Source organism: Pongo abelii, chromosome 9 (genome assembly GCF_028885655.2).
Source record: "Pongo abelii isolate AG06213 chromosome 9, NHGRI_mPonAbe1-v2.0_pri, whole genome shotgun sequence".
Lineage (NCBI taxonomy): Eukaryota > Metazoa > Chordata > Mammalia > Primates > Hominidae > Pongo > Pongo abelii.
In genome coordinates this window covers 33567868-33580989 of record NC_071994.2, presented here as the reverse complement: position 1 = coordinate 33580989, position 13122 = coordinate 33567868, and the positions used below count along the sequence as shown (strand labels likewise).

The 13122-nt window shown below is 46.1% G+C and overlaps 1 protein-coding gene across 4 annotated transcripts in view; it reads left to right on the top strand.

Annotated features, from left to right (window-relative positions):
* Positions 1-13122, top strand: part of KIAA1549L (KIAA1549 like) — a 297476-nt gene that overhangs the window by 268877 nt on the left and 15477 nt on the right. For all 4 annotated transcript variants that reach the window (XM_054524510.1, XM_054524513.1, XM_054524509.1 and 1 more), the window contains exons 17-18: positions 432-782; positions 10928-11025. In XM_054524510.1, the coding sequence (XP_054380485.1) occupies positions 432-782; positions 10928-11025 (449 nt within the window). The remainder of the gene's footprint in view (positions 1-431; positions 783-10927; positions 11026-13122) is intronic.

Sequence of the window (13122 nt, the reverse complement as noted above, 5' to 3'; positions counted from 1 at the left end):
GACACAGGACCATTTAGGGAGTGAATCTAGAATGCTACCCCTCCAGGTGTAGATTACAAGACATTCCAGGGTCTTATACCCTAAGGCATAGGGGTGGGGAATGTCTCTAAAAGATTTTAGAAAGTACCATTAATGTCATCAGTGAAAGCCATTTCTCAAGTCTGTTACACTAACAGGCAGAGCCTGCAGCGTTGGTCAATCTATGGGCAACTGAAGCGCACACCGATAGCCAGAGTGTGGCCTTCCTGATAGAGTGCTGGCTGAATACCCGAGTAGTGTGAATTCCTAGATAGGGCACGTAGGATATAATTTAAATTAGCACAGATGCATCCTAGCACCTGTCCAAGTGAATGTTTTAGAGTAAATTACAGAGCACCTTCATGGGAAGGAAAGTTAATTAACACATCAGTGGGCTTTGTTTCCTCCCACAGACTGAGCCTGAAATCATAGAGGAAACCAACATTGACAGAGTTCATGAGCCCCGGGGCTATTCCAGGTCACGACAGGTGAAAGGCCACTCGGAGACCTCCACGCTGAGCTCCCAGCCATCCATCGACGAGGTCAGGCAGCAGATGCACATGCTGCTGGAGGAGGCCTTCAGCCTGGCATCCGCGGGCCACGCAGGCCAGAGCCGGCACCAAGAAGCCTACGGCTCAGCCCAGCACCTGCCCTATTCGGAGGTGGTGACCAGCGCTCCGGGGACCATGACGCGGCCCAGGGCCGGGGTGCAGTGGGTGCCGACCTACCGCCCAGAAATGTATCAGTACAGTCTGCCTCGGCCGGTAAGTCATTCATCCCACCCACCTGCCATCATCCAGTCAGTCTGCCCAGTGAGTTCCAACAGGAGACTCAGAGCAGGGGCTTCTACAGATAAAAGCTTTGGGATCTGGAGATGAACTATGCCAGGCCCTCATCCCATCATCCCATCTTCCACCCATGATCCAAACCCTAAGCTTTTGACTCCTGTGGACAATGCACGTGAGAATCCCTTCTCTCCAGCCATAATGTATTTTAGAATGAATTGCCCTTTCTACTATCCACCCTATAAATGGCTGACCATATTCTTCACGCACTGGTGGTTTCCTACACTTTCAAGCCTGAGACCCATTTTAAATATCAAAAGGCATCTCAGAGCCACATGCTAAGGGGTTGTGTGGCCTGGTGGTTTAAGTGCACCGGCTTTGAGCCAGATGGCTCGACTTTAAATCTCAGGTCTACCAGATGAAAGTTGATAGAATCAGAATGGAATCACTTGTGTTAAATAAAATTAGATGAAAAATTTTGAAAACCTGGCAAATAGAGCCAGGGAAGGCCAGGAAGGGAGAGCTTCATGCATAAATGTGTGATAACAAGAACTATCACAAAAGACTCTGCAAAAATCACAATCTTGCACAAAGGCCATTGCAACCTTACACACACAAAAAAATACTTGGGTGAGGACATCTGTCCAGCAACTGCCTGTCCAGGCTTGGACTGGTACCACACTTGTCATTGATTTTTGCAGCCAAGAATAATTATTTCAAAACAATTATGCAGTCCTCCCTCTTTTTCCTTTAAAAACTTTTGTCTTCCTTTACCTCCCTGAACACAGTTTACTATGGCATGGGTATTCCCATTGCAATAACCATTCCCAAATAAACATCATTATTTTTAGAGACCAAAAAAAAAAAAAAAAATCTGTTATTTAGGTTGACAGCCACTTCCTGGCTTTGTAACTTGGGGAAATTATTTAAATTCTTTACAAATAAGAAAAATAAGCTACATCCTAGACTTGTAAAGATTAAATGAGTTGGTGTATGTTAGGTACTATAAGAATGCTTGGTACGTAGTAAATGCTGTAAAAATATTAATCATGGGTTGGGCCTGGTGGCTCACACCTATAATCCCAGCACTTTGGGAGGCCAAGATGGGCCGATCGCTTGAGCTCAAGAGTTCCAGACCAGTATGGGCAACGTGGTGAAACCCCATCTAAACAAATTAGCCAGGTGTGGCAGCATGCGCCTATAGTCCCAACTTTTTGGGAGGCTGAGGTGGGAGGATTCTGCCTCCTTCTGCAGGAGGCAGAAGTTGCAGTGAGCCAAGATTGTGAGACTGTACTTCAGTATGGCTGACACAGTAAGACCCTGTCTTAAAAAAAAAAAAAGAATATTCATTGTGATTATTTATTAAGTAGCAATTACATTTCCATATTTGAAAAAGCATCCAATGACTGAAAGCTTCTGTAATTTACACTTGATCTTTGTAACATAAAAACCGAGAAGTTATAAGTTTTTGTCACTTAAATCACAATTTTAATTAGTTTGCATTTCATTCATCACCATAGCATCTAAAATATATATTTTTAAAAAGACATAGTTTTATAAACCATAGACTGTAATAGACAATGCCTTGTGCATGTATAGGTGCCAGATTCTAGGAATCTGGGATGAGTTCTGGGTGTCAGAGAGAAAGGCCTAGACAGCCAGATCAAGTCTTCCCACAGGTAAGAATATGCGATGGCCCATAGCCATCGTATCTCAATTTTGTAAAACCATCTAAAAAAAAAAATCCATTGTGGGTCATATGATGAAAACTTAAATGGTTCTGCTTATTATAATTGGGGCTTAGTGTTTGTGGCAAGAAGGACAAAAACATCAGCATTATATATATTTTATAAATGAAGCCACCTACAGTGGAAAAGGACTGTGAAATAACACAACAGAGAGATGGGTCATCAAACCAGAACTAACTTTTTCTTTTCTTTTCTGAGACTGAGTCTCACTCTGTCACCCAGGCTGGAGTGCAAGTGCAGTGGTGCAATCTCGGCTCACTGCAACCTCTGCCTCCCAGGTTCAAGCAATTCTCGTGCCTCAGCCTCCCGAGTAGCTGGGACTACAGGTGCATACCACCACACCCAGCTATTTTTTTTTTTTGTATTTTTAATAGAGAGGGGGTTTCACCATGCTGGCCAGGCTGGTCTCGAACTCCTGACCTCAGGTGATCCACCCACCTCGGCCTCCCAAAGTGCTGGGATTACAGGCGTGAGCCATCACGGCTGGGCGAACCAGAACATTATTAAATGCAGTCTTTTGTTATTAAGGTTTCCTTCTTTATCAACAACCTGTGAGGTCTGTATTTTCAGGAAAGGAGAAAATAGCTAACAATACAGAGTAGAAATGGTGATGATTCTTAACCCAAGCTCATGCAGAGTCCTTTTGTGCTATGATAATGTGGAAATCCATAGAAAAGGTGGCAATTTAGAATGATAACTATGATTACTTTCTGTCTTCTAAAGAGGAGGTGCTTTGAGCTCTGCCAGAAGATAATTGGAAGCTGGTGGTTTAAATACACTAGGCCAGGCTAATGGCATTTATGTCATGGAAAAGGTTACTGCTGGCGGCCTGGGATTTCTGCACTGCAGTTCAGGAGACTCTTGATCATATTTTACCTGTTAACTCTGTGAAGAAATTGGACTCCACATCTAATGTCCAATCCAATTTTGCTAGCAGTCATAATGGATCTGTGCCAAGCAGAATTAAAACATCCTACAGCCTTCCTGTTGGTGACAGAAAAGGGGATTTCAAAAAAAAGACAACAGGGCTAACACATCTTCCCCACTAGACTCTTTACAGATGGAATTAATGGTAATAACAATAACAGCAACAGTTGGCATCTATTGAGCTCCCATTGTCTACTGGACACAGCTAAGTGCCATGTAGAAATTATCTCTTCTAATCCAACAACCACCCTTTGAGATCAATATTATTATCCCAAAGTACTCAGTGAGGAAACTGAAGCTTGGAGAAGTAAAGAAACTTGCCCAAGTTTATGCAGCTGTAAATGGCAGAACTGGAGTTAGAACCTAGAGCTGCCTAACTTCAAATCCCACACTCTTTCTACCCGCTGGCCAGAGTGACTTACAGGGACATCTTCCAGGCTCTGATGAGAACTTGAATATCCAAACTTTGGAGTATAATCTTCTTATAAGGAAGCTTACCCAAGGCTGGGCTTTGTGGCTCATGCCTGTAACCCCAGCACTTTGGGAGGATCGCTTGAGACCAGGAATGTAAGACAAGCCCTGAGCAATATAATGAGATCCTGTCTCTACAGAAAAAAAAAAAAAAATTGGCTGGGCCTGTAGTCCTAGCTACTTGGGAGGCTGAGTTGGGAGATCTCTTGAGTCCGGAAGTTCAAGGTTGCAGTGAGTTATGATGACACCACTGTACTCCAGCCTGGGTAATAGAGCAAGACCTTGTCTCTATTGTTAAAAAAAAAAAAAAAAAAAAAAAGAAGCAGCAGCAACAGCAGCTTACCCAGTTGGAGTTTTGTCCATTCTTATCATTGCCCTAGTAGGGGAGGCATCTCCATTAGGGTATAATTGGGAATTTTATGGTCTTTTTTTCCTCCTCTCCTCATAAAAACAAACAACTCCCCCTAAGCCTTTGTTAATGATGAAATATGCAGATATATCAGCTATGACTTTGATTCTGCCACAACACTTGGATTCAAGAAATGTTACATTTCTGTATCTGTAGTTCCAGCTACTAGGAGGCTGAAGTTGGAGAATTGCTTGAGCCCAGCAGTTCGAGGCTGGCCTGGGCAACACAGCACAATCCCATCTTAAAAAAAAAAAAAAGAAAGAAAAGGAAAGGAAAGAAAGAAAAAAAAGAAATGTTACATTTCTTGTGTTTCTCCAAATCAATTTGAATCTATTCTGAACTCCCATCTGGCCCAGGGCATGAGAGATTCAATGCTAGTTATTCTGGGGCTCCTTCTGCCTCTGGTTATACAAAAGTTATTAGTGATTTGATGAAGTGAGGACACCAGGAAGGAGAGGACCTACACCAGTCGCTGTTGACAGTGCATGGTCCAGCTCGCAGGAGTCCTTGAAGGCAGGTCATTCTATCATAGCTGGGCCAGATATGATTCTATCTATCTGGGCCAGATTGGGAATGGGGCTCTCTGCCCTGGGACGGCCCTAAGAAATCCTTCCCAGTAAGTCACCTACCTCTGGCAGATAAGTACCTTTATAAGCTTAGAAAAATCCTTATAGTGAGTAAAATCCACAGTTTGTACAGCAAGGCTGTATGAGAAGGGAGAGAGGGAAGGCGGGAGAGGAAGGCTGGAGAATCCTTATCTCAGCCCACAAACTCAGATGGGCAAGAAAAATAACTCTATTTTTCTGTGATCTTCTCCGCGTGCCAGAAGCCCAGTCTCAGTCCAGGCTCTTCCTCCGTATTTTCTGGGGACCCACATGATGTTGGTTAGGGGGAAGGCTGCAGTATCTGGTCCCCGTTTGTCCTCATCTCACCACTCCAGCTGGTGTCCCTGAGAAGCCCTTGTTCCCACCTTTTCTCAGGTTGCCCATCCAGGCAGAGCATAGCTGTATCCTCTTTCTCCTACTCAACACGCCCTCACCAGATTCTTCCCTTCTTTCCTTCCATGTTTGTGTGTGTTCAGGTGAGCTCACTCTGTCCCTTGCTCTGTCATTCTCTTGCTCAAGCACACGTGCATACACATGCACCTGCCCCTCTCCAGTGGCTTCTTTGCCACCACGCAGGACTGTTAAAGGCACTTCTGGTCTACTTCCATACCACCATACTCTTCTTTTCCTGCACCCCGTGGAAGGAGGGGAAATTTTGTGCTGTTGCTGATTCCTGGCCTTTCCTAGAGGCAGACACAGGTCCCTTGTCTTTCAGATTCCCCAAATTTTGATGAGACTTATGTCCTCTCCTCCACTTCTTCCCCCAGGGTGAGACAGGACAGAAGGCCTCTTTTCCAGGCCCACTGGCATCTAACCTCTTGCTTCCTCTCTGGCTCTCCTCTCCTTCCTATCCACGGAGTGTAAATGTACCTCACTTCTTTGAAATCTCTTGTTTATGGCATCAAACTGAGTATTTTAGGACTTAGATATTCAAAATCCTAGGTTCTTGCAATTTAGTAGCTTTGGCTTATGAAACTCTGATAAGAATAGTCAGGTGGATCACAAGGTCAGGAGTTCAAGACCAGCCTGGCCAACATGGTGAAACCCCATCTCTACTAAAAATACAAAAATTAGCCAGGCATGGTGGTGGGTGCCTGTCATCTCAGCTACTCGGGAGGCTGAGGCAGGAGAATCGCTTGAACCTGGGAGGCAGAGGTTGCAGTGAGCTGAGATCATGCCATTGCACTCCAGCCTGTGCAAGAGAGCAAGACTCTGTCTCAAAAAAGAAAAAAAAAAAAAAGAATTGGCTCTTGTGTCCTCCTCAGTCTTTTGTGCCTCCTTCCCTGGGGCAGGAAAAGGGCCCTAGATTCAAAGAACTGTGGAGGAAAAATGACTACGATTACTGTTGAGCATCCCAAATCCTTTGGGACCCCTTTACCAGTCCCTGCAACCGCAGGCTGCCCCTGCAGCCTGTCACGCCTGTAGTGCCACCCTGGAGGTTTATCTTTACCAGATCCCTCCTCCTGGGTAAATGCACATGCACAGAAGAGACCAGCATGCACTGGGGCTCGTCGGGGCTCTGTCTCCACTGGGAATGCTAGAGAGTATGGCACTGACCCACTTCCCTCATCCCCTCCCGAGGGACACTCAGCACTGAAACTTCAAACAGACTGTGATCCCCTCCCCCTCCCTCCCTCCCCCTCCCCCCTTCCTCCCCCTCCCCCCTTCCTCCCCCTCCCCCCTTCCTCCCCCTCCCCTCTCCCCCTTCCTCCCCTCCCCCATCCCCTCCCCTTCCCTCCCCTCCCCCCTCCCTCCCCCTACCCCTACCCCTCCTCTCCCCTCCCCTCCCCCTTCCTTCCTTCCTTCCTTCCTTCCTTCCTTCCTTCCTTCCTTCCATGTTACAACCAAACTTCTGAGCTCAGAGGGTGCTCTCTTCTAGTCACACACAGCCTCCTTCAGCCTCAGAGAACTGCAATCTGACTGCCTTCAGTCCTGAGTCTTTTATCTCCTTCCTGGCCAGAGGGCAGGGACCCCAAAAGACAGGGTCCTTAGGTTTTCCTCACAGCCAGCATCATAGCACTGGGAACTTGGAACCTGGCAACAGTTTCGTGCAATAGCTTCCAATGGATTCCTGTCACAGAGCAGCCAGGAGAGAGCCAGATTCCAAATACGTGAGGCAGGAAACTAGAAGGCAAAGACAAGAGGACTTAGAACCAGGGGGAACATGCACAGGAGTAGGTAGAAGACACCCTGGGGGAGGATTCCTTCAACCATGAGCACGTGGCACAGGCTGCCCCCTCTGTGTTTTATGTGGCTCCCGTGGCTGTCCTGGGGCCCCGAGGATACAGCCCAAAAGGGTCTGCCTGATCTCCTGTGCCATCTTGCTTTGTACCTGGCAAAATCTTCAAGAAGGGAATTCCCTTGCTGCTTGTCAGAAGTTCAGAATTTTTCATCAGTTCTCTTGGTGAACTGCTATAGGACATCCACAGACATAGAAAGCCTTTTCTTGGCTGGGAAATTCTGCTGACTACAGAATAAGCCTTCCAACAACCTGAGATAAAAATACGTTGTCTATCTCCTCCGCTGAATAGCATGAGAGGCCAGAAGAGAGACGAGGGGCTGTAAATCTCATTTGTCTATTTTGGGAAAGAAGTGTCTCACTTGGTTTATTGATAATCGTGGAGGGTAAAGCTGGAAGGACCTCCAGAACAAGGATTTGCTAACTGTCTGCAGAACCTCAGGGTTCAGGGAGGTCCTCAGGGGGTTGTTAGATAAGTGAAGGGCCAAATTCGCCAGGGCACCTCCTCCCCAACTTCAACCAGAGAAGCCCTGCTTTCATCTATGTATTAGGGTCTGCTGGAATGGTGTCATGGCTAAAGAAATGTTTGGAAGCTTGTGAGATAGGCCAGTGCCTTATTTTACAAGGAAAGCAAAACAAAACAAAACCAAAACAAGGTTCAGAAAGGCTGAATGACATATCCAGAGAAAGTGAATGGCTGAATCAAGATAACAGCCTGAGTTGCCTTACTCCTTGTCCACTCAGCATTCATTCAGAAAATAGTTACATAACATGGCTAGGTGCAAGACATTTTGCTTGGTAATGGGGGACTATTGTAATAAGACAGACATGGTTACTGCACTCCAAGGCATTTAGGATGTAGTGGAGCTAAAGATTTGGTTCCCTGAATGCTGCCTTAGCATACATTGTTTACTGATGCTCAAAAAAAAAGGAAGTACAGCACAGCAACGTAGCTTTCCATATTGATTCAGTCAGTACTTCTGGATCTGGGCAGATGTTTTCTTTCATTCTTGTTCTAGAAAGATAGTATTGCTGACACACTTCTAGGTTGACTCCTCTCTGAGCACTTTGCATTCCATGTCTTCTGGGTGCTAACGAGAAGCCATTTGTTAGTGTCATTGCCATCCCTTTGTAGGTGATATGCCTTTTGGGCTGCTTTTAAGATCTCTTTGCCTTTGGTATTGTTTCACTACAATGTATCTAGATGTGTGTTTTACTTTATTGATCCTACTTGGGATTATTAATTTACTTATTTTATCAATTCTGGAAAATTCTTAGCCATTGCTTCTTCAAATACTGCCTCGCCTTTGTTTTCCTTCCTCTCTCCTTTGGGACTTTGGTTAGCTGCATGTTAGACCTGCTCATTCCATCCTCCGTGTCTTGTATTTCTCTTTTACATTTTCTATCTTCTCGGCCCATTGTGCATCATTCTTAGTAATTTCCCCAATTCCATTTTCTAGTTTATTAATTCTCTATTTGTGATTAATCTATTATTTACTTCCTCTACACTGAATGTTTTTATTTTAATAATCATGTTTCACTTCTGAAAGTTCTATTCTTTTTCAAATCTGCTGGATCATTTCTAATAGTATCTGTCTGGTCAATTATTATTATTATTATTATTTTTAGATGGAGTCTTGCTCTGTCGCCCAGGCTGGAGTGCAGTGGTGTGATCTCGGCCCACTGCAACCCCCACCTCCTGGATTCAAGCGATTCTCCTGCCTCAGCCTCCCGAGTAGCTGGGATTACAGGCACGTGCCACCACACGCGGCTAATTTTTTGTATTTTTAGTAGAGATGGGGTTTCACCATGTTAGCCAGGATGGTCTCGATCTTCTGACATCGTGATCTGCCCGCCTCAGCCTCCCAAAGTGTTGGGATTACAGGCGTGAGCCACTGCACCTGGCCTGGTCAATTATTTCTTAAAAACATTTCTTACATTGTTATTTTTTGTCTTGTGTCTGGAAATTCCGAACTCTAAAGTCCTTAAAGGTCTAAATTTTGTTTGTTTTTTCTACTCTCTTTAACTTCTCTTTTCTAGTGTGTTCATGGTCTTAGATCATGAGCTCCACTTGCTTCATCTTAATATGTGCTAATCCTGAGAGACTACTTTAGGGATACTTTTCTCCAAAGAGGATTTACAATTGCTTCTGCCTGAGCTGGGAGCATTGCCATCCATCCTCCCTCCCTAGAAGGGACCAATGCTAGCCTCCTTTTGTGTTGGAGGTGAGTGCCTCAGGTTCAGCCACCTCACCTTGTTCTGTTCCAAGGCTTGATCTCTTCATCAACTGTCAATATGGCATTTGTTTTCCAGGCCACTTCGCCATTCATATTTGCTTACCTTCAGTATTTTCACCTCTGGTTTCAGCTTATGGTTTTGTTTTAGTTTGCTGAGGTGTGGGGTAGGGGAATAGTCCCTTGGGATTTCCCTGACATCTTGCAGTTTCACACTGCATTAAAAAGTATGTTTAATCCTGGACCTCGTTGTTATTGAGTGGGTTGGCCCTTATGAAGATGTAGTCTGCCATCATGCTAGAGGGAGAAGGCCTCATTCAGTTGAAAGAATCCTGTTTGTGGATCCCCTGTGCTGCTGTTTTTTGTCCTGATGCCTTCAGGTTTAAAATCCTGTCATCCTCCTTGAGAGATCTGATGGGCAGAATACCTGAAGAAAGAAACGGATGAGAAGCACAAGTAAAGCTTTGTCTTCACAGAGAACATTTCTAGATTTTCTCTTGCTAAAGGAGGTTGTGGCCTGGCTCTTTCTAATCCTGTCTCTGTCTGTTTTGCTTTCATCCCCTCACATGTTGATAAAAGTCTTCACTTTTTTGGTGACAGTTCTAGTCTTTTATCTTTGAATAGTGCTTTATAGATTGCAAAAGACACACACACACACACACACACACACACACACACACACACACACACACACACACACACTTACCTGATCTTCTCACACACACACACACACACACACACACACACACACACACACTTACCTGATCTTCTCAGCAGCCCTCTGAGCAAGCATTGTTGTCCCCATTTCAGAAGAGGTCCAGAAAGGTCACCTGAGTTGCTGTAGGACCTAAAGTCTGTTCATCAGGACCTTCACACATACCTCCTCACTCCAAATCCATTGCTTTTTTCCACTAAATCTGCTCTCCCTTGAGAGAAAGTAAAACACAATCAATGATTCATCCATTTAATGATCTAATATTTATTGATCACCTGTTATATACCAGGCACTGTTCCAGGTATAAGGATATCTCTGACAACAAAGCCCTTGCCCTTATTACACTCTAGTTGGTGGCAGATCATAAATAAACAAGCAACCATATAATGTCAGAGAGTGATCGTTGCCTGATGAAAAATAGATAAATGGGGCTCTAGGGAAGTCTGGGGCTGGATGAATGAAATGAAGCGTGGAGCCCTGGGAAGAACGGTGAGGAAGGCACCCAGGTGGAAGAAAAGCCCAAGGTGAGACAGAACTTGGCGTGTTCTGAGAATGTTTGGAGGGCCCTGTAAGTACAGTGGCCCCAGCGAGAGTGGTCGGAGGCGCAGTAGAAGAGATGGCTGGAAACATGTGAGGGACGATCTTAGAAAAAAGTCTGAGTAAGGAGGCAGAGTCCGACCGTTGGAAATTTGTTTCCTCCTCAAACAAGAAGAACCTGTGTGCTGATCGACCCTGGGTGTTAAAAACTCTCCCTGTATTGCTTGTCTCTTTCACAGGCTTACAGGTTTTCCCAGCTTCCTGAGATGGTCATGGGCTCCCCGCCTCCACCCGTACCTCCCCGGACTGGTCCTGTGGCTGTCGCTTCTCTCAGGCGGTAACACATTCCTTTCTTTGTTTTGTTTGGAATATTTGGAAAAGGGTCAGTCCTGTGTACCCTGACCTGACAATAGCACCGGCAAATTTCCTTCATGCTCCACCCCATCCAGGGTGTGTCATCTGTACAGAAAACCATGCGCCTGTGGCATCCCAAGTACCATGAATGAACAGATCACGGTGCTTTTGCGCTTTTTAACCAGAAAGTTCTTGAGAATCCACAGTTGAAGAAGTCCAAGGCCAACTGCCCCATACCTGGAAAGCCTCAGACCCTGACCTTGAACATCTATAAATGACTCCAGCTCAGGCCACCACAACAGCTGCTACCAAAAGTCCCTTGGTTATTTAAGGGTGGTGTCTGAGAAGCCAGGGAGGGACAGGCATGTCTGGGTACCCACCCCAACTCTTGACTTCCAAGAGGGAGAGATTGAAAACGTATGAAGTCAAATATCTCAATTGCAACACATATGTTAAGCATGTTCTTTGCTTTAGGAAAATCTAACGAGTGCATGTTTTTAATAAGGATGGACAAGAAGAACAAAAGCCCTGAGCACTGGGAAAGGCTAGAACTGTGCCCTGGGGTACACGTGGACCACTGCCCTGGCCTTCCTACTCCAGCTTCCCCCAACATACAAATCACATCCTATCTGTGAACCATGGGTCTGGGCTTTGTGAATGGGGAAGAAAAATAGGAGTTTCCCTTGGAATAGGAGGGAATAGGAGGGACCCTGCTCTCATTGCCAGTGGTTTAGAATGCGGAGGGGTGTAGACATCACCTCTTGCCACCAGCCGAGCCTGGGTGGAAAGCAGCAGACCCTGACCTGCTGTGCAGCCCCAGCAATTGGCCTTGCCCCTCCAGCCCCTGTTTCTCTATCTGTAACATGAGCACAGGGGCCTAGATGATCTCAAAAGCTCCAGGATTCCCCAGAAAGGGGTCTCAGAATTGCTTATCGAGCAGAACTCAGAAATTTTCCCAGGAAGGGTTTTCTGAACAAGTAGCAGATGCCTGGAATAGCGTGTGGGAAGCCAGGGCTGTGGGAACAAGCAAGCAGAGAGGGAGGGAGGGAGACCCCACCCTGATGAACGGTCGCATCATACAGCCTCCACATTGGACCTTCCTAGGAGAGGAGCAGCAGGCTTCTCGGTTATTCCTGAGAGTCCTGGATTGGAGGCGCCTCATACCAGCAATTTATGGGAGGTTTGCTGAAGGACAGCATCAATTTCTTATTTCTTCTTTCAACCACCTGTCTCCTCCCAGGCCCCTCCACACCATTTGCTATGTTGCCACATATCCGGGGTGGGGGGGTGCACTGCCCTTCATATAAACTCAGGATTACACCAGGAAGGAACCTTTGAGATGAGTTTGTCTACCCCTGTCATTGTACAGATGAGGGAACAGGCTTGGAAAGGGAACGTAGGCTGGGCATGGTGGCTCATGCCTGTAATCCGAGCACTTTGGGAGGCTGAGGCGGGTGGATCATTTGAGGCCAGGAGTTTGAGACCAGCCCGGACAATATGGTGAAACCCCGTCTCTACCAAAAATACAAAAATTAGGTGGGCATACTGGCATGCACCTATAATCCCGGCTACTTGGGAGGCTAAGGTGGGAGAATCGCTTGAACCCAGGAGGCAGAGGTTGCAGTGAGCCGTGGTGGGGCCACTGCACTCCAGCCTGGGTGACAGAGTGAGACCTTGTCTCAAAACAAAAAAATAAAAATAAAAATAACGAAAGGGAAGGTAGCTGGAACCCAGACCTCTGCCTCCCATGTTCTCCCTTGCTGTGGCTATCATTTGCTCTGTGACAGCCACTGCTCAGCTCAGAGGGTGGCCCTGTGGGGGGCCAGACCTGCTGCAGCTGTCTTTGCCTCTCTCCCATTGGGCTAATTTTAGGGAAGCCTGAAGTCCCTCTGTGAAACTGCCTCAGGCAAGGGTTGATGCTTGTGAAGGAAAATGGTCTGTGGCTGAAGGACCCTTTGGAAAACCAGGAGATGCCCACGTCTACAGAGCCCACGCTGCCCTCTTCTTACACGGCTTTCTGAGCACTAAGTGGAAATAGGATGTGTTAAATGGGCTTGATTCTCTGATTGCCGGGGGAACA